Source organism: Chelonus insularis, unplaced genomic scaffold, assembly GCF_013357705.1.
Source record: "Chelonus insularis isolate UGA/USDA-ARS -01 unplaced genomic scaffold, ASM1335770v1 contig_41_pilon, whole genome shotgun sequence".
Lineage (NCBI taxonomy): Eukaryota > Metazoa > Arthropoda > Insecta > Hymenoptera > Braconidae > Chelonus > Chelonus insularis.
The window spans coordinates 883,007-910,276 of NW_023276571.1; the positions used below are offsets into that span (position 1 = coordinate 883,007).

Genomic DNA, 27,270 nt, shown 5'->3' on the forward strand with positions numbered 1-27,270 from the left:
TTACTTACGATAATTCAAAAATTACTTACAATTTATTTTTAAACAAAAATATTCGTTCTTTTGTTATTCAAAAAATCCACTAGTCATTTTTTACTTCCGGTTAGTGCAAAAATTCTCTCTGTGTACTAATGTAGTTATTTTTATATCTGCAAAAAAAAAATTTTTTTCATGTAAAGTCAAAATTTTAGATATTGAATGAAATTATCAATAACTTTTTGTAATATTATTTTTTTTTATTTATATATATTGTAAATGTAATAAAAAAAATTAAACAGATAGATGAATAATTTAAATATAAATACTCTTGAAAAATTCTGTTGAACAATAAACCCTCTTTTGAAGCATCAATTGCATAATATGTCAGACGCAGTCGACGTAAATAACTTCAACGTAGGTAATTGTCCAGGAATTATAAAAAATAATTCTCTGGTGAGAGAATATGAATAAAAATATAATTAAAATTTTTCTTAAATTATTATATGAAATAATATTTCAACTGAAATGATAAAAGACACTTAAAGGATGAAAGTTTGTTATTACTATTTAATTATTTATTCCCAATCTCTTATAATTAGTTTTTAAATTTTAATTCTTCGTAAACTGGTAATCTAAATGATAGATTTGTTTGAAAAGGATATATTTAATCACAAGAAAGACAACCACAGTGTATTCAATCTTGTGGAAAATCTAGTAAATATTAATATCTGCATTTAATAACTTTCAGTAGATGATCCTCTTTTATTGTTTCTGTAGTAAATTAAAGAAAAAAAATCTAAACTAAAGTATTTTATTGATTGATTTCGTTATGGCCTCATTTTTAGACTTTATTCCATTTTTCGATCATTTTTTGTTTCACAAACTAGATAGTTATTACTTCACCAGTTGTTCAAATTGGATGTCTGTTTGTGAATGAACATTTAAATCTACAAATTGTCTTCCTTTGACTTTATAACATGGTCTGATGTATTTCTACATTTTCGTTTAATTAAGATTGTTATAGTATTTCTGAAACATTCAATATATTGGTTTATAATTTATTTAAAATTATTTTAAATCAAGTTTGATAATTCTATCAATGAACTGTAAAGTTGATTACGTAGACAAATATTAATTAACAAACTGCAGTCTTAGTTTTAATTAAATGAAAGCCCCCATTGATTACTGTTGACAAGAATAAATTCACAATTACACTTTTGTTTGGCTTCATGCCAAAGAAGTACTACAATTGTTCATGCTAATTTTTTCCATGTTTTCTTCATTTTCTTAGCTGTCGTTTATGTACAGATAAATGCAACTTACATTGAAAAGAATTTATAGATGTAGGAAGTATTTAAAGTATTGTTACAGACAGATCACTGTTAGAGCAATATAGTCCAATGAATAAAGCTGTGAATCGACCATTTTTAAAAGGATAGTTGAAATAACTGCAAAAAGTTTTTCTGTGAAAGATTGAAAAAAATTGCGAAAGGGTGCAAAGATGAGTTTTGCGTTAATATCTTGAAAATGGTGGGCCCAATCAGAAAAAGTTTCGAATAAAAGTTGTAGAGAATTTAATTTTCTACAAAAAAGGTTATATTGTAATTTTTCGTACTTGCAATAGTTTTTTCGCAAAATACGTTTAAAGTGTGTGTGTAGCATTGAATTGTTTAAAAAAAAATCTCGTCTGATTATAATTTTTTTTTTAATTCTAAAATAAATGGTCTAGAATGATAATATATAACGTTCACAATTTATCGAATATGTTACATATATAACATCAAGAACGAATTTTGCTACACTGAAAGAAATTTATCGTTGTAGAAACTATCTAAAGTATTGTCACAGATGAATCACTGTTAGAACAGTACTAGATAGCTATGATAGCCATCTACATTGCTGAAGAATGACTTGTGACGTCACACGCTCATAACCTTATCTCTGATCATAAAATTAGAATATTAACGTCATTTGATTAAAATACTATCCATTATTTTAATAAATATCCCCTATTGAAATTGTATATTTTTATTGGCCCAATTTCTAAATAATGATAACAAGATAATTTCTAAAATACAAGCGAAAAGTATTGTTCCAAATAAAACTATTTCAGATATCGGCAATCAATTATCTAGACAATTCCTATAACTATCTATTAAGATAGTTAATCTAAGGGGTACTGTATTGTTCTTACAACTATAAAAGTTTATTCAGTGCAACAATTGTTATAGGTTAAAGTGTTATATATTTTATTATTAATTGTGCAAAAGAGGTCGGTAATATAAAGGAAAAATGTTGTTTTTATGTAAAAAATATTCTGAAATGAGAATATAGAGTGGAATGAGGTAAAAAGCATTTTATAATTATCTGGTAAAGTTATCTGAAAGCCTTGATCTTTTTTTGATCCTCGATTTTTTCTCTAGTAAGTTTGTGATCTCAAAAAGTTCATTAAAATAATGAATCAGAAAAGATAATCGTCAGAATTGGGTTTTAAAAGTATAATAATTAATAATAAAATAGGTTTAAGTTGATATAAATTTTAATAATAAGCCTTATAAATGATATAAAGACGATAAAAAAAACTTTTTTATTTAATTATCACTAAAGAAATGAAAAAAAAAAGTTTATACGTCTAACAATAAAGTGGTTAACCATAAAAATTTGTCCTATTTTATTCTGAATAATATACTTTTAAGATACCTAAAAGCTATTCTCAAGTTTTATCAAGTCTTAAATGAAGTTGGAGACAACAATTTATCTTTAAGTCTCTCTTATGTAATATTTTAGAGTTTAAAAAGTTGTTCAGTTCAACCATACACAAAGTAAAGAGATGTATACGAAAGGGAAGAAATTTTTGTTTACCTGACTAATGTGCCTCCACCGCAATGGCAAGAGCAAACATTTCATCGAATTACACTGAGAGCAATCTTGAGGCAGTGAAGTGCTTGTTATAAGTTACTAATTTTCTATTAACATTATCATAGATTTTGATAATAGTATATAATAATAAAAATAAAAAATTAATTATTCACAAGAAAATTGCATAAATAAATATGCAAGAAATATAGAAAATATTATTAACATTAGAATAGAATTTTTTGAAATAAAAATTTCAGTATTTTCTTTTACGAATGCACATTTCCTGTAAATCTTTCTTAATATTTTCGTCCCATTGAGTACTTTCCAAACTCAACCGGATTATAAAATGAAATGTCTTCTTTATACATTGCGCTAAAAGGATAAAGAGCTCGATGTTAAAATGATCTGTCGTCTATAAAAACAATTTTTTTTTATTCTTTTCTTTTGTAACTTTACAAATAAATCCTATGAGTGCAATCATTTAAAAAATACTAGCTTATAATAGCTTCTATATTACCGAAAATATTTATTCATATTCAGTAAAAAAAATGTATCATCAAGACATTTTATGGATTAATAAACAAACAAAATAGGAATGCCCTTTAAAAGTAAATTAAAATGAGTTATGATTAATTAAAAAAAAGAAGACTGTCGTCAATGATATATTTTTATTCGAAATAGGGTAAGTCCGGGATAGATGACCATATGGGTATGGATGCAGAACAAGTAGCGACCTCTAGACAACGGTTGTCTAAATTATTTCGATTGGCTATCTCTCCCGGACTTAACCTAAACACCGCAAATCCAAGTATTTAACATTCTAAACACTTAGGTGTGTTATTATTAAACACTTCAAGCATCTTATTGCTCAACACTTGAGTTAAATTTATATTCCAAAAATTAAATTCTCAAAAATGAAATAATAATTGTTAATATATTGTTGGGAAAAAATTTATACTTATTTATAGTATTAAAAAATGGAGTTTCCTTGACGAAATTTAAGGGAGAAAATATATACTCACAATTCCAGCAAAACTCCAAGACGGCTCAGAGGGTTTGAAATTAGGTGGCATTACTTTGCTGACAAATGGGATATTCTCAGTGAAATATAGAAAATTTAAATTTAATATAATCTTCTACTACTTTTAATACATTCAGTTTCTTAAATTTTTTTATAACACAAGTTATTGAATAAAATATATTAATTCTATAAGAAGCATGAAATTTGATTTATATTAGGAATGGAATAGAAATTTTATCTCTTTCAATGTTTGTAGTATTATAATAAACTCTCGGATCAACATTTCGAATCTACGGAATAATTAATAAGCTTTAATACTACAGTAATACTATTCAAATTATATTACTCACCACTCTGATTGTCTACTTGAACTATTAAATCATTAACAATTATCTCATCCTCAGCATATTGATATTGATTTTAGCTATTCTCATAAATTAACAGCTTACTTTTTAGGTTGTAATCAAATTTATCAAAGATATCACGAAAATTTATTTTCATTTTGTGTCCACAGTGTATATCAAGAACTCATCTGTTAATGATGATGAAAAAGTCCAAAATCTTTACATTTTTTTCATCTACTTTCATGTCTGTTGCAACTTTTTAACAATAACTTCTTCTATATTGTGACATTGTGGCTTAAAATAGCATCTGAACTGTTCTTTGCAGCCACTGATACTGGGGGGCGTGGATACATTAAGGATGAATCTAGGGATGAGAAACATCAACAAAAATGTCAGACCCACATCTTCAAGACCCTAGTATATTCCATTATTTTTTTCTTTTATTTTATAATATATTAATTAAATCAATAAAATAAAAAAGTTGCGCAGAAAGTATTTTAAAATTGACACTTTCACTGAATCTCATTATTTTGTCAATAAAAAATAATAGTGAAATGTAAAGGATCAATTTTGAGATAAATGGATCTTATCTTGTGGTCGAAAATTAGCTGAAATATTGCCGAATTTATGTTTAGTACATAATTGAGACTAGTCTTGATCAGACATCTTTTTTCAATCTATCACAATTCATTTTTATATTTATGAATTAAAATATCACAAATAAATTCAAACAAAAATAACCAATTTTAGAAAATTTTCAACTTTCATTGAAATTCTATTTAAAGAAACTTTATGGATATTGATATCGATTCTGTTATTAATTGAATAGCTGGAAGAGGTCCAGGACTCACTTATTAAGGTCCTTCGATTATTTCAAACAATTTAAAAAAAAATCTAGAACCCTTTGAAATAAAGTTAATATTCTTCATTTTCTAGGAAAATAAATTATAAAAGGAGAAAATTGATATCAATCGAAATACCTTGAAGAATTGTAACGAAGTGATTTTCATCATCGAACAATTCTTCATAATAATTTGAATTAATAATAAATTAATGGATTCATTTGAATCTCGTAGCCTTATGTCTCGTGAACTACAGAAATGAATAAGGTAGTGTTGGTACAGAGTGAAAAATAATTTACAAAAATACTATTGAGAATAGTAGGCACTGTATATATTTGACTCAATTTAGAGTTTCCAAAATATGTATCGATAAATTGTTGAGGACAGAAAACATTACAAAGTCAAATATTCGAATGACACTATTGGGACAACTTTTTCTTATCCTATAATGAAAGTCACCAGCTGTTAACCATTTAGAATCCCTTAATATATAAAATCCGAATACCAAAAAGTGCTATCGACAGCTGTGATTTCGTTGGCCTTATACATATGTAGATTTATGCATTCAACATTTTAATGCATCAATAAACGTTATATACAATCGGGTCAAAATTCTACACCACTTTTCACTCTTCTTTGTAATCGGCTTTGATGTATAAATCAATAATGAATACTATTAAATTTTATCGAAAACTTTTGTGAATTCTTTCACGTGAAAAGTATATTATTGAGTGTACATTAACATTTATTCGTCAGTTATTTTCAATGTGAATTATCATTGACACAAGGGTCATTATTTTTTATAGTAAATATATTAAAATTAAGGTAGTTTAGCATCCATATATTGGTACTTAAAATAGTAGTGAATTTTTTTTTTATTTTTTCCAAATTTATCAAACAACTTTCTACATAGTGTGTGTGTGTGTATATATAATTTGTAATGATAATTTATAAATTAAATGCACTATCTATCAGAAATGGAAGAAAAACTTTAATTACCTAAATTATTTTCATAAACATTGCTGCCATTTTTTCCTAGCAAATATGGTGGAGAAATAAAGACAGGCATCGAGTTACAGTGTCAAAAAATAAATTTCTAAAAAAAATGGATAATAAATCATGTTGAAATTTAATTTAAATACATTTTAAGTACTACTTTTGATATCAAGATATGTTTTAAGTATGCACAGGGATCATCATCACTTATAAAAGAAGTTCCTTCTCAGTCTATTGTGACCTAATCACTCATTGAAGTGCGTATTGCTACAAGCAGAGAAATGTAAATGTAATGTAATGTAGAAAAATCTCTTTTTTCTCTCAAGTCATGGAGATCTATCAGAAAATTCTAAAAAAAGGGGCAATCAGCTGTAAGTTTTGCCAATACCAAATTGCCTTAACATTAAATAGACAAAATGAAAAATGACAAAGTTGAGTATCATTTGATGCTTAGAACTCATTAGGCACGAATTTCATTTAGTCTAGAGATACAAATTGAGAGAATTATTGATGGATTTAGCCCTTATGTATTGAATAGTGAAGAGGGAGTTGATTTAAGTGATAGAAATGATGCAGTATTTGATGTCGATGTTGATTGATTATAGATAAATATACACTTAATTAGATAGTTTTGGTAGAGTTGGAGAAATAGTTATTTCATATCGCATAATATAAAAAAAATGAGTGATAAAAGGGATTAAAGCAAAAAACATGATCGTTTTTCAAGGGTGTCACATTCACTAGATCTTTATGTTATTGATGATCTATCTATCAGGTTGTGTAGATCTATAAATGTTCGAAACAGCTTGATGGCTCGTATCCGACTGATTGAACCTCTTTTTCCTCTCGTACAATATTCAAGACCTATCAAACGACAGGTGTCTATAAATATCAACCTCCATGACCAATGACTTTTGATACAAATAAAAATCTTTGATCTCTTAATCGAGTGCTTATGATATTGTCACAGATATTAAAGTTTTTATAAATATTTTGTTTTCTATTTGGTAAACTAAAGTGTACTTTAAAAAGGGTGAATTCGAGGTAGATAGCCAATCGAAATAATTTATCGTACTGTTGTCTAGATGTCGTTACTGTTTTAATTTTTTTTGCCAAATTATTTCGATTGGCCATCTCTCCCCTATATGGCCATCTATCCCGGACTTGCCCTATTTAATATTTGGATCGTTGTCGAATTTTGCGAAAGTAATAGAGGAATTTAGATGAGCCTTTGAATTATATCTTGATAACAATGTTACACAATAATACCCAATGAATTTAAAGTATGTATGAACATGAAGATTTAGAATTTCACATAACCTCACTTTTAATAACCAATCAAAAATATTATTATTAGAATTTTATCATTAACACAACATAACTTTATTTGAGGTCAATAAATTATTATGTTAATTTTAGATTGTTTTTAAAATGAAATTTAACTGTAAAAAATATTTTTTAATTATTATGATTAATTTTATAGTATTTATGTTATTCCAACTGACATTTACCTGTACAAAATTTGATTATGACTCATCTAAGTATGTTTAAAATTTTTTGTTATCCACCCAATTGAAATGATATTTAAAAATATAAAATTCTTTTAAGCCCATTAAATTGGTTGCAAGTAATAGAGTTTCTCAGAACCAGTGCACTTTGGTTAATTGTCGAGTTGCTGCATGACTTCCCAGGTATGAAATGCTGGAACTCCTTTGATAAAGAGACAAGCATTTACGAACTGCATAGAAGGGTATCCTATTCTCCCTTAAAATAAAACCAACTTTTATTATTTTCTAATACAATTAAATCGCGAGTAATTTAAAATTTCTTCTAATAGATGTCAAATGGATAAAACAAATATTTGACTAAATATTCAAATACACTAATAGATGGACATATTGCTTATGATAGCAATTACTTAATTACGTTATGTGACCCTTTGTAGCTAATTCATCAGTCTGATCAAAAGCCTCATATATATCACTTGTATAAACTCAGCTCTCTGTTATACATATGTACATAGAGTTATTTCATCGAATTTTTTCCATCATCACCACACCCTATACTTATCACTTATCCTTCTTTATGTCAATAAAGTCCAGTCAATAATTTGTCACTTACAATATTTATATTATTGACTTCTAGTTGATTTATACACGACAACAATTGTCACTTATTTTATCGTCCTTTTCATTTGATTTCATTTACTTCTACTTGATTCTTATAACTTATAAAATCATGCTCAATTGTCTAGACATAAATCCCTACGTTTTCTAAAAATAACATTTTCACTCGAATTAACTTTCATGGAATTTTATTAATCGTTGATTGAGTTTGTGAACACTGAGAAAAAATGGACGGTGAACAAGTGAAAATTTTTCAACTAATTAAATCAAAATTTTTCTTTATGAACTTTTAAATATTATTTATCATAATCTTGAATCAAATATTAAAATACATTTTTTAAGCACAATTTTTATTGAATGAAATAAAATATTTTATTACGAATTTTTCAAATTCTTTTTATTGATTAAATCAACATTGTTTTGCTAAGTAAAAATTTTCTTCAGTTTTTTACATTTAATTATTAAATAAATTATAAAAAAACAGAATATTTTAGTTTACTACACCGATGAAAAATGAATTTATTAATTGTACAATAGAGGGAAGATTGCTGATAAAAAATAATATAGACAACAATTTATTGATTTTATATAAAATTTTTTTACAAAAAAATATAAAAAAAGTAGAAAGATTAATTGATCTGTGTAATATATCATCTTTTTTTTAAATGTTACTTCTTTTTCCTTCACTAGTTCTATTATTTTCCTAAAGAATACTATTTTTAGTTTATCGAGGAGACAAAGGGGAGGAATGGAATTTAATATTATTAATTTATTTTAAATTATGTTTTTTATTATTTAGAATATCGAATGAGATGTTATTTTTAGAATAATACTTGACTGATTGTTTGAATTTAAATAATTGAACAGAAGAAAAAAACTAGAATAGTTATAATAAAAATAGTTTAAAAATATGATAATTTAAAACAAGTCGAACAGATGTTATTTAATTTGAAGAAGAAGAAGAATGTACATAAAGGAATGTTACATCTCTTTCGCATTTAGATGCTGCATCTGATGTATATTTTCATCTCAAAACTTTAACTGTAAATGGACCAACTTTTCTGTCCGAGTTTTATTCTTACTTTTTTTTCATTCTTGTCAGTTTATAAAGGGTCTGTTGTTAAAATAAGCAAAAAAAAAAAAATAACAGTGCCAAGTTCAAGACATTGTGAGGTTGCACTATATGATAACTCTTTACATATTTTAAATTTTATCCATTTTATTCATTTCTTTCATTTTTTATCTTAAATTATCTATATTATTATTAAATAAATAAATAATTCAATGTAACATAGTGAATGTATTATTAACGACAAATTAGAAAAAAAACAACAATGTTTGTTGAGAAATAGGTTTAATATAAATTAGATACTGTAGAACACTCGTGTCTGATCATACATAATCCTAAATCACTCATGAAACTTTGATAATTTATCAGCTCACGTACTCTGTTCCAAATACTTTGAAACCACTTGAAATTAAAATACATTTAAGGTATTTCGATTGCTTTAGACTGTATAGAATACAGAGCCTAAGGTCCTTTGAAGTAAAATTAATATTTTTTATTAAATATTTACATTAGCTTTCTGCATATGAATTCGCAGAATCGTCTTCTTTAACGATTAATCAATTCTTTTTTATTAAACCAAACGTTTCATTTTTTAATAATCTTTAATTATGATGTAGAAAAAAAATGTTTTTAAAAGTAAAGAAAGAGTTAATTTTAATTAGAATACTTTAATATATTTTGAGATAAAATTTCCTTTTTTTTGTTGATATTTTTTTTTTTTTTTATATAATAAACTTCGAAAGTAAGAAGCATTTTAAAGCTAAGATATAAAATTTTAAAATTCAACAGCAACGACAGTTTCTTTATGAAGTAAAGAAAGCATTTTTTGAAAGAACATCATTATAAAGTATGAAATGGAAATAAAATATTTATGACTACAATACAAAAGTTGTTGTCAGCTTCATCATATTTATCTTAATTTTTCGGTCTTCTTGTTGTACTCTAAAGAGAATATCATTCATCAAAAGACTTGTCTTCTTATAATGCATTAATCACGTAACAAGTTTTCTGCGACAGGTTTCGTGTTGCGTAATAATAACAGAACATAACCAAAAAAAAAAATAGTAAAATGAAATATAAGTCCTAAATGAGCCATGAAATAGAATAAAAACATCGAGTTAAATAGAAGAAATAAGTTTATGAAAAGAAGAAAAGTGAAGGAACTTTTCATTAAATTATTCTTTTACTATCGGGATAATTTTTGAATGAATATTTGACAAGAATATTTTAGAAGGAATCTAAAAATCAAATCGTTTTTTTTTTGGAACATTTTTTTACAAATATTGGGTTAGCTACAAAATAATGAGCTACACTTTCTAATCAGTTATTTATTAAATTATTATTATTTAAATTATATTATTAATTATGATTATTTCGATATTAAAATTTGTCTTTTCACCAAGTGATGTACCTTTTGACAGTGAAAAATAAGGAAGAAAAACTTACTAAATAGTTTTACGAAGCAGTTTAAATGGAAGATCAATAGACTTTTCTTCATACAGAAAGAATTTATTAAAGAAATTATTATAACTTTCTTTCAAACTCTTTTTAAGTATTTTTTTGTCATTTTCTATGTTACGATTGAGAGTTAGAAGGGTTACTTCCTCTTACAAGTAATTCATTTGCTCTCTTTCCTCACCTTTTATTCGAGAATCTTGATTCTCCTTTCTGATGTTTTTTCTTCGTCAAAGTACTGACTTTGTTACAGTAGTAGTAGTCAAAGAGGTAAGTTCAGGAATCTCCTAGATACCAGTTTCATGATACTTGTGCTTGAATAAACCTAAATCTTGAGGCAACCCTTCTACAAAAAAAATATCAAATTTCCAAGTTGGGAGAAATGACCTCAGGTGTTGGCACCAATTACCAAATTTCAAACTTTATTTCAAATATATATATATATATATATATATGTATATACACAGTCAACTGATATGTATATGCTTACTGTACATCTAACATGCCAGGTCAAGCTATTAATGCGTGTTTCAATAGCATGAACGAGCAACCAGATTGCTTCGTGTTCAAGCATTGATATGCAGATCCTTAACAAATGAACAGCTCCCGCCTCAAGAGTGGTTTGTGATATCATTAATCATCCTAGATATTTGTCGTCTAATGTAAACTGGAAATATTTTTAAATTAATAAATATTGTAAAATAATCATATGTCTTCATGTACAGTGTGCTCCAAAAGTTAGTTGAAATAAACGATGATTTCATTCAAAGAAGACTGCTGTCAACAATATTTTTCATTCGACATAAACAACACAGTTTTTATTTCAACTCTCTGGACTTTGGAATACTTTCATAAATAAAAAAAGAAAAAATACCTGATAACTTTTCACCTGAATATTTTAAATAACTTTTGGAAGACACTGTATATGTTGACACATCAATATCTACTCTGCTAATCCAAGATGTTTAAGTGTGTTAAAATAACTCACATGGAGTGTGTTTAATATTGAATTTCCATTAAAAAATTATCTACAACTTCAATATTGGTCATACTTAATGTGCCTTATTTTAATTCACATGGATTTACCCATTTTAAATATGGGAGTGTTTTATTTCAATACACTTAAAGTGTTTTAGAATGATGTCGGTCATTTGATTAACGTTGTAGTCAACTTTTAATGCACTCAATGGGAGCTAATTAAATAGATAGCGTCATATTAAAACATATTAAGTGCATTAAAATAAAATACTAGGATTTTTAGTGTAGACAAATGATGGAATTTGTTAGCAATGCTCGACTTTAGACGTCTTTCTTTAATTATAAAATCTTTGTTGTCATTTTAAGAAACTTTTCGTTCTTTTAAATGACATTTTAAGCTATTATTTCATTCTTATTTTAAAATATAAATTATTTTAACATTTAAAATTATATAAAAATTGGATTTAAATTTAATATATTAATATTTAGTAATATTTTTCTGATGAAATTGTAAATGGTATTTCACGTACAATACATGTCTTGTATTAAACTTTCCAAGTAATTTTCATAGTAATCGGTATGATGTGTACTTTATGCTGAAATTCGAGAGTATTATAAAGGATTACAGATGCTCAAGTAGAATTAGCACAAGACAAAAACAGTGCACAATTTTGACTTAAATAATTTTCTGATATTTTACATTAAAACTAAATCGAAAAATTATATTGTAATAATTCTCGTAAATTTTTATAAATAATAAATATTTAAATTTTTGTAATGAAAAATTGTAATCTTATGCTTCGAAAATTTAATTAAAATTTAAATAATAATTGAGCAAATATTTAAAATTAATAGTGAAAATGTTTTAAAATAAATTTGTTATTTCAATTTATAAAGCACATATCCTCTTTTAATCCGATATAAAATATCCACTGGAATTAGATTATCAGATCGACTATACAGAAAATTCCTGCATATGGAGTATATATATATCGAAGCAAATCTAGCTGACCTAGAACTCAGATATTCAGATCAGAACAATTCTCATGTTAACTTGCTACTAGGGTGAAGAGATTAAATACAATGCAATAGATTTTGTATATGCAAAATTTGTCAGCAACCTCACTCAACTATTGAAAGGAAAACAAAAAGTTACTTCTAGTTTACATTTGCTTAACAATTGAGTTAAATTAAATACACACAGACTGAGATTTGATAATAAAATAATTTAAAAAACTCAAAAACAAATAGTAATTGATGAGTGTATTGTTTTTCTCTCGATTAAATAAATTAGTTTACAATAATTTCAATTTATAAATTTAATTTATAATATATAAAATATATCAAAAATTGACTCTGTTATAAAAGATTTTCATATCATTTTTAAATTAAATAAAAATGCAGAAAAAAATGGTTTGATATCAGATATATCCTATCATCCATTCTGTTATTTTAACAAAAGTATTATTATAAGTTGAGTCGATTACTCAATTATGAAAAGATTCTCATTATGCCATAGGTATATTCTTCCATTGTGGCCATCTTTCGTTGCTTGTAACTGGTCTAGACTTCATTGTCCATTGGGGATAGTCGATCTAAATGAGGATGAAAAAAAAATAAAAAAAATTCGGTAGAAGATGAGAAAAGAGAGAAAAAAATAGAAGAGCTATAGATAAAAGGGATCTAGCTTGAGACAGGTAATGCAAAAGTAAATAGTCTTTATATTAGTTTTACTCAAAAGGTGCTACAACTGTATTAGACTGTTAGTTGTTTGCATAAAGGAAATCTTTATAGATTAGTAATAAATTGCGTCACAACAGTAACTACGACGAAAATTGTTTATTACAATTATTTCTCATATTTACTGTGTGTTATTAATTTCCCATAAGTAAATTATTATAATGTGGTCAGCCTTTAAAATCCGTACTTTTGTTATTTTTTTATGTTTTAAGACATTTAAAAGCATATTAGAAGATTTAAAAATAAACATATGTACGTACGTACAATTGTCCGTACGTATTATTGTAGGTACGCATGTCCGGTTTTTTTTCATTTTCGATATCTCGAAAACCAATGGAGATATCGACTCCGGACAAATTTCATTTAGAAGATAATACAATGAAGAAGATCTGGAAGAAGTTTAAACGAATTTGGTTCAGCCATTTTTTTTATAACAAATAAAATGTTAAATAAATGGCTCTTGAGAATTAACTTTACTTATTATATTATAAGAATTGTTAAAAAATTTGTTCAATACTGATAGAATATTGTTGTTAATGATTTTATATGACTTATAAGAACTGGGTATTGTTTATAACAATTTCCATTTGTTATAAATAATAGCAAAAAAAATTTTTGGGATAAAACAATGCTTATTGCTCATAGATTCGATTACGATCAATAAGATATTGATTTTAATAACTCTATGTGACTTATAACAATTAAATATTGTTTATAATAATTATAATTTATTATAAACAATTGAAAAAAACGACAATAATATGACAAAATTACGAATTTTTATCAATACATAAATTATAGATAAAATTTTTATAAAATTGTAACAAAAAAAATATTATTTTTTATTGTAATATCCATTTTTTTATTCTTTTTTAAAATTATATTTTCATTTAAATTTTACAATACGATAACTTTTGAAGACAAATAGAGTCAATCAACAAATAAAATGAATATTATAAAAGTAATGTAAAAATGAAATTTTATAAATTTATTTGAAAAGTAGGTAAAAGTACTATAAAAATCACTTGATCTAAAAACATCCAACTGATGCATACAAATTATAAAATAAAAATTTTGAATTTTATTAAGCTACTCGAGTAGAATAAATGAAAAACAGAGAGAATTATTTATAAAAAGGACTAGGAAGCCTACATCACAGACAAGTGAACGTAATAGGATGATGTGTAGGATTTTATGACAAATTGCATCAATTCTTCTGGTGGGTGACTTACAAGTACTCCAAAACTGATGAATTGGCTTTTCTCAAGCCTCATTTGCGTGCAAACTTTGAAATCCTATCATATTGACAATTTGCTGTCTGATTTCTCCGGTGATTTAGTGAATTACCCGTATTATCATGTATGAATTATTTATCGTGTAGTCATACAAAAATATAGATAAAGGGAATATAAAAATAATATTGTTAACAATATTTTTTTTTACCATCATATTGAACAACTTTTATCACAAATTTATTTTTTTAACTAATAAAAAGTATGGATACAATAAATGATCGATATTTCGATGATGTTGCAGTTTGATTCAGATGACTATTTGATATTATAACACTCCTGTACTAGGTATCTTAAATAACAGCTATTTGTTTTGATCATCCCCTCTGAGATGCCCAGGAAGTTGCTGTATTTCCGGCTGGGCAATTGCTTTGTCCTAGAATTGCATTCTCTGCGAAACGATACGTTATATCGTACTGTTTCACGATGGTTATTGGCACAAAGAAGCCATTGGTCCGCGTTGAAGCATTTAAAAGCCCTTCGAACTCTGTACCAATTCTCCTTTAGCAAATAAATGCAGAACCACATACTTCAGTATTCACTCTAGTGCTAAACTATTTTCGATTAACTCTGTATTTTTTTACGTGACCTTATGACCTCGAAGAAGCTCATCCATCAAACTATATACATATACAATACAATCTTTTTACCAATTTGAATAATATATAAACTTTTATTTCGTAAAGCATAAGATGATTTTAAGATAAAAAATAAAACATGACTTATAACAAATTCTATTTAATATGCACTTTATATTTTTCATTGTAAAAAGTAATGACATTTAATTAACTTCAAGTTGTTTTATATGTTTAGCATAGATGTAGCTTCCGATTAAAAGGAAAAAAAATTTTAAAAAGTTTTTTTGTTGATAAACTACAGTCAATTGTTTAAAATACAGTGAAACTTTTGATATAAACAATTAAATATCTCGAGAACTATTTGTCGTAGAAAGTTGAGACTGGTCTCATTTTATTTCTCATAAAAAGCTCTAAAAATTACATGTAGCATGTTTTAATCCCCGATGCGTTGTTTTTAAGATATTTAATAACAATAAAAACTCCAATAAATACTGAATTTTAATTTTATTTTATGTTCAACTAAAATTAATAGTTAAATAATCAAACAATACAATAATTTAATATAATGATATAATTTATTAACTGCTACCAATTTTTAGTTGGTATAAAAAATCTGCCCGCCCATGATTTATTATTCTCAATAAGATTACCTTTGAAAAAAATAAATAAATTAGAAAATTTGATTTATATATATATAGATATATAATTATACACGTATCTTAATGATGAACAAACCATGATATGACAGAATCGATTTTTAAAAAAAAAAATAAGGAACAGATCACAATCTTTTCATCTGTACATCAAACTCTACCCTCATGACACTTACTCTTTTTCCTCCTACTGGCAGGAAAATTTTTCATGTCACAAAAAGACAAAAAAAAAATAAGAATATCTCACAATGTGCGTTCATTTTAGTGTTTTGAGTTATACTATTCTATGTCTATTGACAAAAAATAATGTTGGTCTTTCGCACTACTCTCTTGATAAGCTCGACATGTATAAAATCATTTTTACCCTATTCATAGTTTTATCTAATGGTCTGATTTTACAGATAAAGGATGAAAATATTAATAAATAAGGGGCTACAGCTACTTAATGCCACTACTCTTTCTGTTATCGTAAGAATAAATGCCAACTTAGCACGATATATATCTATTTGTATGGTGCATTAATACCATTTTATTCCTATCAAACTGCCATCAATATATACATTTACAATCAGCTGTTAAAACTAATATATTAATAAATAAAAATAAATGGACATTTTTACAATTCAATTAAATGAACGGCGTCGATTTATTTTTTATCATCGACATTTTTTCAACATATGTTTATGCTTCTTTAGATAAATTAAGGTTAAGAGGATATTATTTTATTGAAATCCTGTCATCCAACACATGTTTTAGAACTTTTAATGGAGATTTTAGTGTTAGTCTACACCCAGATCCAAATATTTATTAATGAGATTGAAGACTGTCATGTCATCCAACGATTCGGTATAAAAAATCGACATTATTCATTTTCGAAAATTTTTTATTGAAATTTTGATAGTTTATTAGTTTATGTGATACAGAAAAATTAGAAACAAGTAATGTATAGTTTTTGTTATTAAAGCGATAGAAACAAGCTATTGATTTTCCTTGAAAATTGATTATCCTGAATTTTCATCAATCTTCGTAGCTTGAGACTCCCAAAGTGGGAAAAAAACGATTGATTTTTTAAAAGATAATTTTTTTTTTATCTGATTGAGAATAAAATACTTTTTGAAAATTTATTTTTTGAATTATTCACAAAGTAATCGATGGGAATGATTATTATATTTTTACGTCTGACTTATTAATTTAAATAATTAAATTAATAGAAATTTAAAATTGAATAAAATAAAAGTGGTAATGTATTCGAAGATAGCGAACGTCATTTCTAATTTTAATAAAGAATAGAACTTCTTTATTTTATTTATATTTTTTTTTTTTGGAATCATGAGAAAGGATTTTACATTTCTTCTCAATAAAATTCTGATTTAAATAAAATTGGAAAATATTAATCCGTGCATCTTACTTTTTTCATATTTTAGAAACTCAATAAAATATTCGCCAAGTTTTTGTGAGCTATTGACAATGAATATGTTTTAGTGTTATTTTATAGAATCTTAGTTTAATTAGCTTAAGAAACTTGTATGTTTAAACATTAAGAGCAGCACAAATGTTGCGAGTTTTGTTTTTGTCATGAGAAAGAATTTATCGGGACCAAAAGCGAATAAATAATATGCTAACCATCGAAATAAATGGAGAAAATGAGAAATAAAATTAAAAAAAGTAGAAAAATTGTTCAATAATAAAAAAAATTAATAAATAAATAAAATATAGTTGGATACAGTAATGTGATTGCAATAATAAAAAGTTGAAATTATGATAAGTAATAAGTAACATAGAGAGAGCTTGTATTTATTCAATTCATGCCCATTCAAAAACCTCTACAGTGATTTTGAAATTACATTACATTGAAAAACTGCAATATCCATTATATCTTTTTTTTTTTTACATTTCTTCCCAATAAAAATGTGGTAAAAAATATATTCTGTACATTTTCATGTACATTGCACAACTCCCAAAAGGCACTACAACTCACGTTATTCTACAGAATAAAAATGCACAGTACTATTTCTCGTAAAACTTCCTCTAATGCTTTTATTTTGGTATTACATTTCTTTTGAATTTCCACACAGGTACTGATAGAAGTTTTTCACTACACATATACAACGATGACAATCATAAATGAAAAACGATGAAAGATACAATTGATTTGTCGAAAAGAATTTCCTTTTTTTTCCCTTCAATCATAGTTCAATAAAATTTTATAGTAATATTTGACGTTAACAATTGTAGAATATGTTTTTTTTTTCTAATAAAAAATTTGACAGACTAAAAAAAATATTTGGATTACATCACAGGTTAAAAATAGAACATGAATAGATATCAGAGATCAGTATGACCGACGAATCATTTCAAGAATTTCGATCGACAATTTTCCATCATACTCACTCCTACCCATTTTGTCGCCAACTCTACAATTAAATTCCAACTTCCAATTTTATGATAGAACTGCTGACCCCTTTCTGCTAGTAATCTCCCTCATTTTTCTCCTTTCTTCATAAATTAGTTAATTATTTTTCACCAACGACACTTTGATTCATTAAATGTCACAAATCGAAATATTGATAGCTAATTAAAACTTTCCAAATCAATTTATTCATTATTGAGTATGATAATATGGGAATTTTTTTTTATCTTCATTTTAAACTAAATCAAAGTGTCTTTATGTGTTAAAAAAAAAAAATGAAAGCGAATTATTTATTCTAAACCTAAAATTATAAAATATGAAATGAATACTAAATAATTAGCAAACCCAATTAAAATGTTTATTAAGGATGAATAAATTATGACTGATTAAAAAAATGTGTCTGATTGAAGTTAGTCTCAGTTAACTATTTAGATAAAAATATATATTTATCTTACGATATATTTATTAGAAGAATTTTTACAATGTATCATATTGAAGAAGTTTTAGCATGTAGGAGCGAATTTTTTGAGCGATTCGAGAGGGCTTTCCAAAATAAGTAACAACAAAATTAAAATTTATTGAATAACGTTCTTTAGAGAGTAGTTATAACTTTTACAAAAAAAAAAATTTTTTTTCAATTTTTCAATTGAATAACAACTGCATAACATAAAAAAATCTTCTTTTTATTAATTTTCTAAAATTAATGATTTATTTCCAAATAAATTTGATCCATATTTTAACATTAAATGTGCCATTTTTCAGTTTTTCTTCATAAAGTTATCAACAACTGTTGATTTTTTAATAAACTATTTATTCGAAATTGTTACAAAAATAATCATTTTGTTTGTTAAAATTATCTTCATAATATAAACCCTAAAAATTGAACAATCATTGTTCATTAAACCAATGTATAAAACAACATTTTTAGATTTTATTTTTCCATTGAAATCATCGACTAATTTTTTTTAATTATTCACAACAATCTGAAGAACATCAAAATCGTGCTTTTTCTGCAGACATTTATCAAGTGCTAAACTACTTGAACTAAGTAAAAAGAGGATAATAATTAATTTCACTAACGATTATATTTATCAAACACCTGTATTCCCCGAAACAAAGTAAATTCAAATGCTCATCAGTCTCTCATGAATTAATCACAATAAAAGCCAATGTTCATTCATCTATATATAGATGATCACAAACACAGCAAAGTAATTAGAAGGTACATTCATTGTGTTACAATTAATTGTGATTTTCTAACGTGACAAAAATGACCCAAGTCATTACATAATTAACGATACTCACGATCTTTTTATTATTATACGAACTTTAAATTTAATTGTTTTTTTATGTAACTATAAAACTAAATTAATTAAACATAAAAAATGATGACATTTTATTCTAGTTTAATGAACAATGTAATATATCTTGTTTCAGGACGATTCAGTAATGCTGATGTCGACAAATGGATTACAGTGAAAGAGCAGCAATAAAAATAAGTCAAATGAATGGAAAAAAAAAATGAGTGTGGAAATCGAATATTGATATCTCCAAAAACATAATAAAAGAAAAAACAATATCAAAAAAATGCCGGAATTTAAACGAAAGTACGTAGGATAAAAAAAAAAAATAAAATAACTCCAAAGGACTCTCAATACTGTCGAGTATAGTGACTTTAATCTTGGATTACTCCACAAGACAAAAAGAATAATGACTCATGTGACTGTGTAAATAAAACTAAAGTTCACTAAACATCAAGAGCAAATAATATTGCGACAGTAAAGATACAAGGAGGAGGGTGAGTTTGTGGAAAAATTGCCTAAGGCGTATCACATCAGACTCAAGAGAGCTCTAAAGATTGCAAACAGGTGACAGGTTACCATAAAATCACAAGAAAAAACAACAAAATGTAAAAAAAAAAATTAAAACACATCTCAAGTGAAACGTAATTTTATTTATTGAATGAAATCAATGAAAAAAAAGCAATTGAAACTTCGAAATCGACAGTAATACAGACACGATTAACGACTAGAGGTCGTTGAAGTTGAGTTTTAGTTGAATTAAAGTTCAACAAAAGACATTATTCGACTATTACAATTGAAGAAAAAAAAATATAAAAACAGTTGAAAATATTATAAAAATTCTATGATTGAGTTAAATAATATATCATTATTAGAAAGATGGCTTTATAAATGACAAATGCATTTACATAAACTAATACTCTATTAAATAATATCACTTATCACGTGACTATGTAAAGCAGAAATATTATGGGGCTGTTGGCCCCTGTTCTTATTACAAACATCAATTATTATTATTAAGAATGTTTATTGTTACTGAAGAAGAAGAGTATTGGTAATTGAGTGAATAGTATAAAAGTTGACATCATGATGCAGTCGTTGGAGGAAGTATATTTCTCAACAGACTACCCATTCAATTCGACCTGGCCAGAAATTGAAACAACTTGGTTTGGAAATGATACCAATTCAACTGATTCAGATGGCAATAAATTTATTCTACCTTTGTGGCGACAGATAATTTGGACATTTTTATTTGTGGGAATGATTATAGTAGCAACTCTTGGCAACATCATAGTTATCTGGATTGTCTTGAGGCACAAAAGGATGCGGACAGTTACAAATTATTTTCTTGTTAATCTCAGTATTGCTGATGCTATGGTGTCTACTCTTAATGTCACCTTCAATTACTTCTATATGTTGAACAGTCATTGGACATTTGGAAATTTATATTGTAAAATTAGCCAATTCATTGCTGTACTTACTATTTGTGCTAGTGTCTTCACACTTATGGCGATATCTATTGATCGGTAAGTCTCTTTAAAATAATCTATTCAATAGTCTCGTTAACATAGTCTCTAAAATTAATTTATTAAAACGTTCAAAGAATAATAAGGAATAACTTTACTTTTTCCAATCGTTAATTATTATTAATGATGATCAATGTCATTGAAACGTTGTATGATTGTTTTTAAAAGTTATCGAATGTAATTTGACACTTGGATTGGAAGAAGCTTGACAAACAAATAAAAATAATTTAATTTTCCAATAGTTTGTCATTTAAAAATTTCCATTTTCATCTTCATACAGCATTCTCATTTATCTAGGTTGTTTATCTTTTACAACTGACGCAAGAAAACAGAATAAATGAATACTCGAGGGTATAATAGTATATCAACTCCATCAACTATTACAAACATTACAAGTTTGAAACAAGACCAAAAACCAGTACCCTCAGAGATATGCCAATGTAAAATGAAATTGTTCATTGTTGAAAATATTTTAGAATTTAACTAGAGTACTAATGTGTACCTGTTCAATTCAACTTTCCTCACTTGAGTAATATTATTTAGTTCAAATGCTAAAAAATATTTACCAGGTCAGATAAAAAGTAATTATATTTAGAGATAAGCCATTTTTATGTCTCCAAGCGACTTATTCGCGTAAAAATAGGTTAAAATAATATTTAAAAAAGTAAATTTTAAAGAGAAAGAAAAAATTTTTCCTTCATTACTTAAATGAAAATAAGGAAGTATTTTCTTGGTACAAAGGATCCTTATTTTCGTCGTAGGAAATTATTAAGAAGAAAAAGCAATTCTTCCTTCAATGAGATGAAATTTAAATTCTGGAATGAATAAATATTCCATTACTGTGTAATTAATATTTTTATAGAAAATATGTGGTTATGAAAAGATCCTTTTTTTAACTTTTTAAGTTTCAATATAAACTCCATTTATATTCAGTAAAATATAAAAAGTAAATGTATGTATATTTAGTTGGTAAATTGTGTACCATTCTAAATCTTTACTTCCAAGTGGATGGAATTATACAAGTTACAATGAAAGATAATTCGAGCAATAAATTTGTCGTGTAGCAAAAGATCCAATCGATTTGCTTGTAGTATAGTTTATACTTTTTCATCCCCTTCTTTCTCACACCACTAAACACTTTTGTTATTCATTTTTGTTCTCTGGTGTCCTGTGACTAGGGACATGAACAAATTTATCGGTCTCGAAGCGTAAACTAATCGACTTTAGTTTCAGTAGTTTTGCAATATTCGTATTTAATGTTCATAAAAAAAATTTCGAATATTTTTTTTTCATTTAATAATTTTTCTAATAAAATTTAATCACAGCAATAAACTATGAAAATTAATAATAAATTAAATAAACAAAATCCTAGGATTTTCTAGAGTCAAAAAAATTTATAAATTAAAAAAATATTGTTTTAAAGGTAGTAAATTTATTTAATTAATTAAAATTTATAGAAAATTATTGTAAAGTTTTTAGAAACAGTTAAATACAATCTATGATAATCTCCCAAGTCTATCTGGATTTTAAGTCAGACAAGTGTACGATAATATTTTTTAATAAATAAATAATTAACATCGTTTCGTAAATGCACACTTAAAATTTATTTGGATTCCAATACAAAGCCTGTAAATACTTATCAGTCTTTTTACAAGCTTGTGACCTCAAAGTTTGATTTTTTCTTTTCCTAATTATTGTCAACCCTAATCAACTGTTTCACTACTTGTACTCAATTTCAAATACTTTGGTATTCCCTACCTTTATAATTTTCATATTGAAAAAGAATTTCGTACACTCGATTTCTCTACACAATAATAGAATACTGATAAAATTTTCTTCTAAAACTTCAGTTTTTTTAATAAAAAAAAACAATCTTTTCTTAGTAAAAAAAAGTATCCAATAAAAATGTAAAAATTTTAACAATGTTTAAAATAATCTATTATTTAATTTAATTAAGTAATAATTGATTAAAGGAATAAATTAAAAATTTTATTACCTCATAAATAGATGGATAGTTAAAAAGAAAAATAACTTGACTTTGTTAATTTTAAATTCAATGCATAGATGAAATGACTAATTGAAAATATTTTATTCTCAAGCAACGATGTAGTATTGAATTTCCAAGTTAATTTTCTATCTATATATACCTAAATATTGATATGGTTCGTGAGAATACAAGTACGAGGCACGATCAGGGACAATGGGAATTCCTTCGATTACCGGAGAGAGGCCACATATTTCCGCAGAAACCAATTTTCATTTATTATAAATTAGTACACAAACGTACAGCAACCTAGTTTTTGTTTGGTTGTTACCAAATGTACCAAAATTATAAAATTCCCTCGAATACGTTATTATCAAACTTGTCTACAACATTTGAGTATTAAATATTCTGTAGAATGGAATATCTTGTACATCAATTTAAAAATTAATCCTTAGTCCTTGATTAAATTCATTCAATTGAAATCAACTCAAAATGAATGTATCAATTCGTAACAGATTTGCTATAAACCGCAAAACAGTGCAACAGAATTCGATTTGATTTTATCTCCAGATGTTTGAAGCATTTATTTCACATACTGATAAATAGGTCTTTTGATTAAAATGAAGCAAAAAATTTTCCCATTCATATAATCATACTTTGACAATATCATTAACCATACTAATTTCTGTTATTGAAAATTACTTTGAATTGCAGTGATTAATTTTTACCATTCATTATGACTTTTTCATTTTCAATATCCATTTTTAATATTGATTTCAATAAATTCTCTTCTTCAATGTCATTCTTTTTCAAATGCATACCTTTAATACCAATATTTCACGATAAAATGTCTTTTAATCCAAATAGCATCACGTGTATTCTAGAATAAAAATATTAAGACGGAATTCATGACCTATTTTATTTATATCAAAAATCATTGTCTCATTTTTGGTTCTGGTTAATTGTTTTTAAAATCGTCCTCTTATCATTATTTTATAAACCAATACCTTGTAATAATGATTGCATCCAGTCATATATCAATTGTACTAAAAGACACAATAGTATTCCAGCAACTATTCCAACATAAAATTCCAATGATAAATTAACAAATTTCATTCCTTATTAAATCACTCCAATTGTATTATGCTTCTAATTATATAGAAAAAGATTTGAAAAAAGTGATAGAGTCAATTGAATTTAAAATACTAGAACGAATCTCCCCTACAAGATATTTGAAACGATTCCTACCTAAGATTTGATCAGCTTCAATTTATTTATTAAATCAATTCAATTAGATACATGTTGAGTTCAGGTGGTTGTACCAAGATAAGATCTCTTATGAACGAGAGAACAACTGAGACATGGCGGTTTATAACTGACTTATTTGGTGTGGCTCGATATACAAGATTAACTTTTCTTTGAATATAATACGACTAAACACGTGAGGATATATCAAATATATTTGAAGAATTTCTTAGTTATGTCGTAACTAAAGGATGTTAAATGGAATTTCGGAAAATTTCAAATTCCTGTGAATTTTCAGTAAATATAACTCTACATTTTCTACATAACCTAAAATGTTTGAATACTATCGATATATTTACATATTTAATTTATTAACTTATATAATACATACATGATAAAGAGTTTGTTTGTATTAATGATTGTCATATTCAATCTATTTTTATCAACTAACCTCACTTATTACTGTGCCCTGTGAATTTTTGTAGAATGGACTAAACCTGCATTGATAATTGCAATTTCTGAAGATGGTCAAGTAAAGCAAGTAATCATCAGAGATGATCAAGTGTGTTCAAGTGTTGAACGTAATGAGGTTTCCAACCACGTAATTGAGATCAAGTCTTCTAGAGTGAATGGCAGTAATCTCCGCAACATACCTTCATTCTCATTCCCATTTCCAGCATTCATAATATGTGGGTGTCGTCATCAACATGCTTTCACGTCCATTGACAGCATCGAAACTGCAAACCACCGATCAGAGAATCCTAAGAACGCGTCCAAGAAACGGAATTCGGGTCAACTGATAGCTGGAACTGTCAGAACTCGTCTGGACAATGGCCAGTTTGTTGAAAATATTTCATTTAAATATACAATCATGAAATGCCATTGAATGAGAATAATTTAGTTAAAGTAGAAAGAGGAAAAAGAAAATAAAAATACATACACGTGGAGCAATTTGACTCACTAATAAATTCATTTGTTTTTTTTTCAATGAAGAAAAATAAAACATTTTTTTACTCTATAGTCATAAGTAATAAACCTCTTTCAATTTGATGAACAATTCTTTGATAAATTGCACTACTAATTAACAGAATAATAATCAAAAGAAAAATTATTATTTTCTCATAAAACCATCCACATGTTCTAAATGAAATTTTACTGTCAACAACAAGTTACTAAACGAAGGTATGTCGACAGGTGCTTCATCATGGACTACATTTTAACAGATGTAAACGATGGAAAAAAAAAAGAGTACGTTGGAAAATAAGAGAGAAAATGCAAGTAAAATTATACAAAGCCCAACTTTAACAGAAGTCAAAGTCTATTCTATATTTGAATGAGAAAACTTGTCGGATGGTTGCTATAGAAGCTTTGAATATGATGCGTTTGATAAGAGAGACGTCTATTTCTAAAGTTGACATTCCTAGGACTGATACTTGAAGACAAGAAGTAGCGACAACTTCTCAGAAGACTGAATCTAGGAGAATTTACAATAGATAAATTGAAAATCAATATTCAAAGAAGACTTTTCACAAAAGATCTTTTCTATTACCAGAGACATACTTGATCGAATATATAGTTGTAAATATCATATACTATTTTTAAATTTAAAAACTTGGAATTCTTTTATCAACCTCTCATTATTTGTGGTCTATAAGAAGAAAAAAAATACTTTTAACTGGAGAAAATATCAAACACAAGAAGAAATACCTGCAACAAATTTGACCTATAGTACCTGTTGAATCTCAACCTGTTGCCATTTCTCAATTTGTATAGTAAATACTGACATCAATTCAAATTACTCCAATTACAAACATTATTTTTATACTTCAAAGTTTTATGCAAACTAAAATGAAGTAATTAATGATTTCTAGTTCAATTACAGCAACATAGTTAATACCATTTGTATTGTTAATGAACACTCAAAAGTATAATATCGCTGATACAGAACATAATATAACATAACAATACTGAATAACATAAATGTAAATGAATCAGAAAGTACAAGTAATAGCAATATAATTATTTCAAACCACGTAACCAATTTAATTAATGCCACAAACAAGCCTCACACATTTGAATCAGTAATAACGAGTAGTGAATTGTCGTAGACAGCTATGAATTTCAATAATTTCGAGGCAAATCAAATGGTATTGGCAGATCCTTTAGAGCTTTCATCTTCTGTAAATCATGAATCAACTGACGCAACAGTTATGGATTTAAATGTGATTCCTGATGCATAATTATAATCATCATAACAGCAATCATGAAAACGAATCATTAAATACAAGTGATGGAATTGATTTTACATATGTTCAATTACCAAAGGTTCAAGCATCAATTATTCCAGTTTTATTATTAATATACTATTTTTATACTTAATATAACTTTTTAAACACATATGGATGTATAATCAAACTTTTAGTCCATGATAAATCGAAAGGAAACTTTTTATAAAAATATACTGTAACAAATTACTTTATAAACTCAAAACCTAAAGGACTTATTTGATATTTAAAAAATTGAGTTGAATAAAAATTTGCATTTAAATAACTTGAATTTTGTATGTTAAAAAAAAATTGTAACGCATTAAAGTTTAGCGATAAATCATTTTTATTTCTAAAAAATCATTAGTTTAGAGAATTTTAAAAGTAAAAATAGTATATTCCATTATTCTGTACCAATAGAATTTTAATCAGTAACTTGAATTAAATACAACACTCAAGTATAACATTGAGACTATTAAACCACCGAATTGAATTCAAAATACAGTTGAATCTATTGTAACAAGCTGACACTTAAGTCATTAGACTTGAGAATCTAACTTCTGTGTCATTCGAAAAACAGCACAAAAGAGATTTGAACTTTCAAACAAGAC

The 27,270-nt window shown here is 26.1% G+C and overlaps 1 protein-coding gene across 5 annotated transcripts in view; it reads left to right on the forward strand.

The window, feature by feature from the left end:
* The window catches only part of LOC118069596 (tachykinin-like peptides receptor 99D), a 58,131-nt gene that overhangs the window by 15,621 nt on the left and 15,240 nt on the right, over positions 1-27,270 (forward strand). For all 5 annotated transcript variants that reach the window (XM_035087811.1, XM_035087812.1, XM_035087810.1 and 2 more), the window contains exon 2: positions 19,777-21,166. In XM_035087811.1, the coding sequence (XP_034943702.1) occupies positions 20,727-21,166 (440 nt within the window). In that variant the 5' untranslated portion in view covers positions 19,777-20,726. The remainder of the gene's footprint in view (positions 1-19,776; positions 21,167-27,270) is intronic.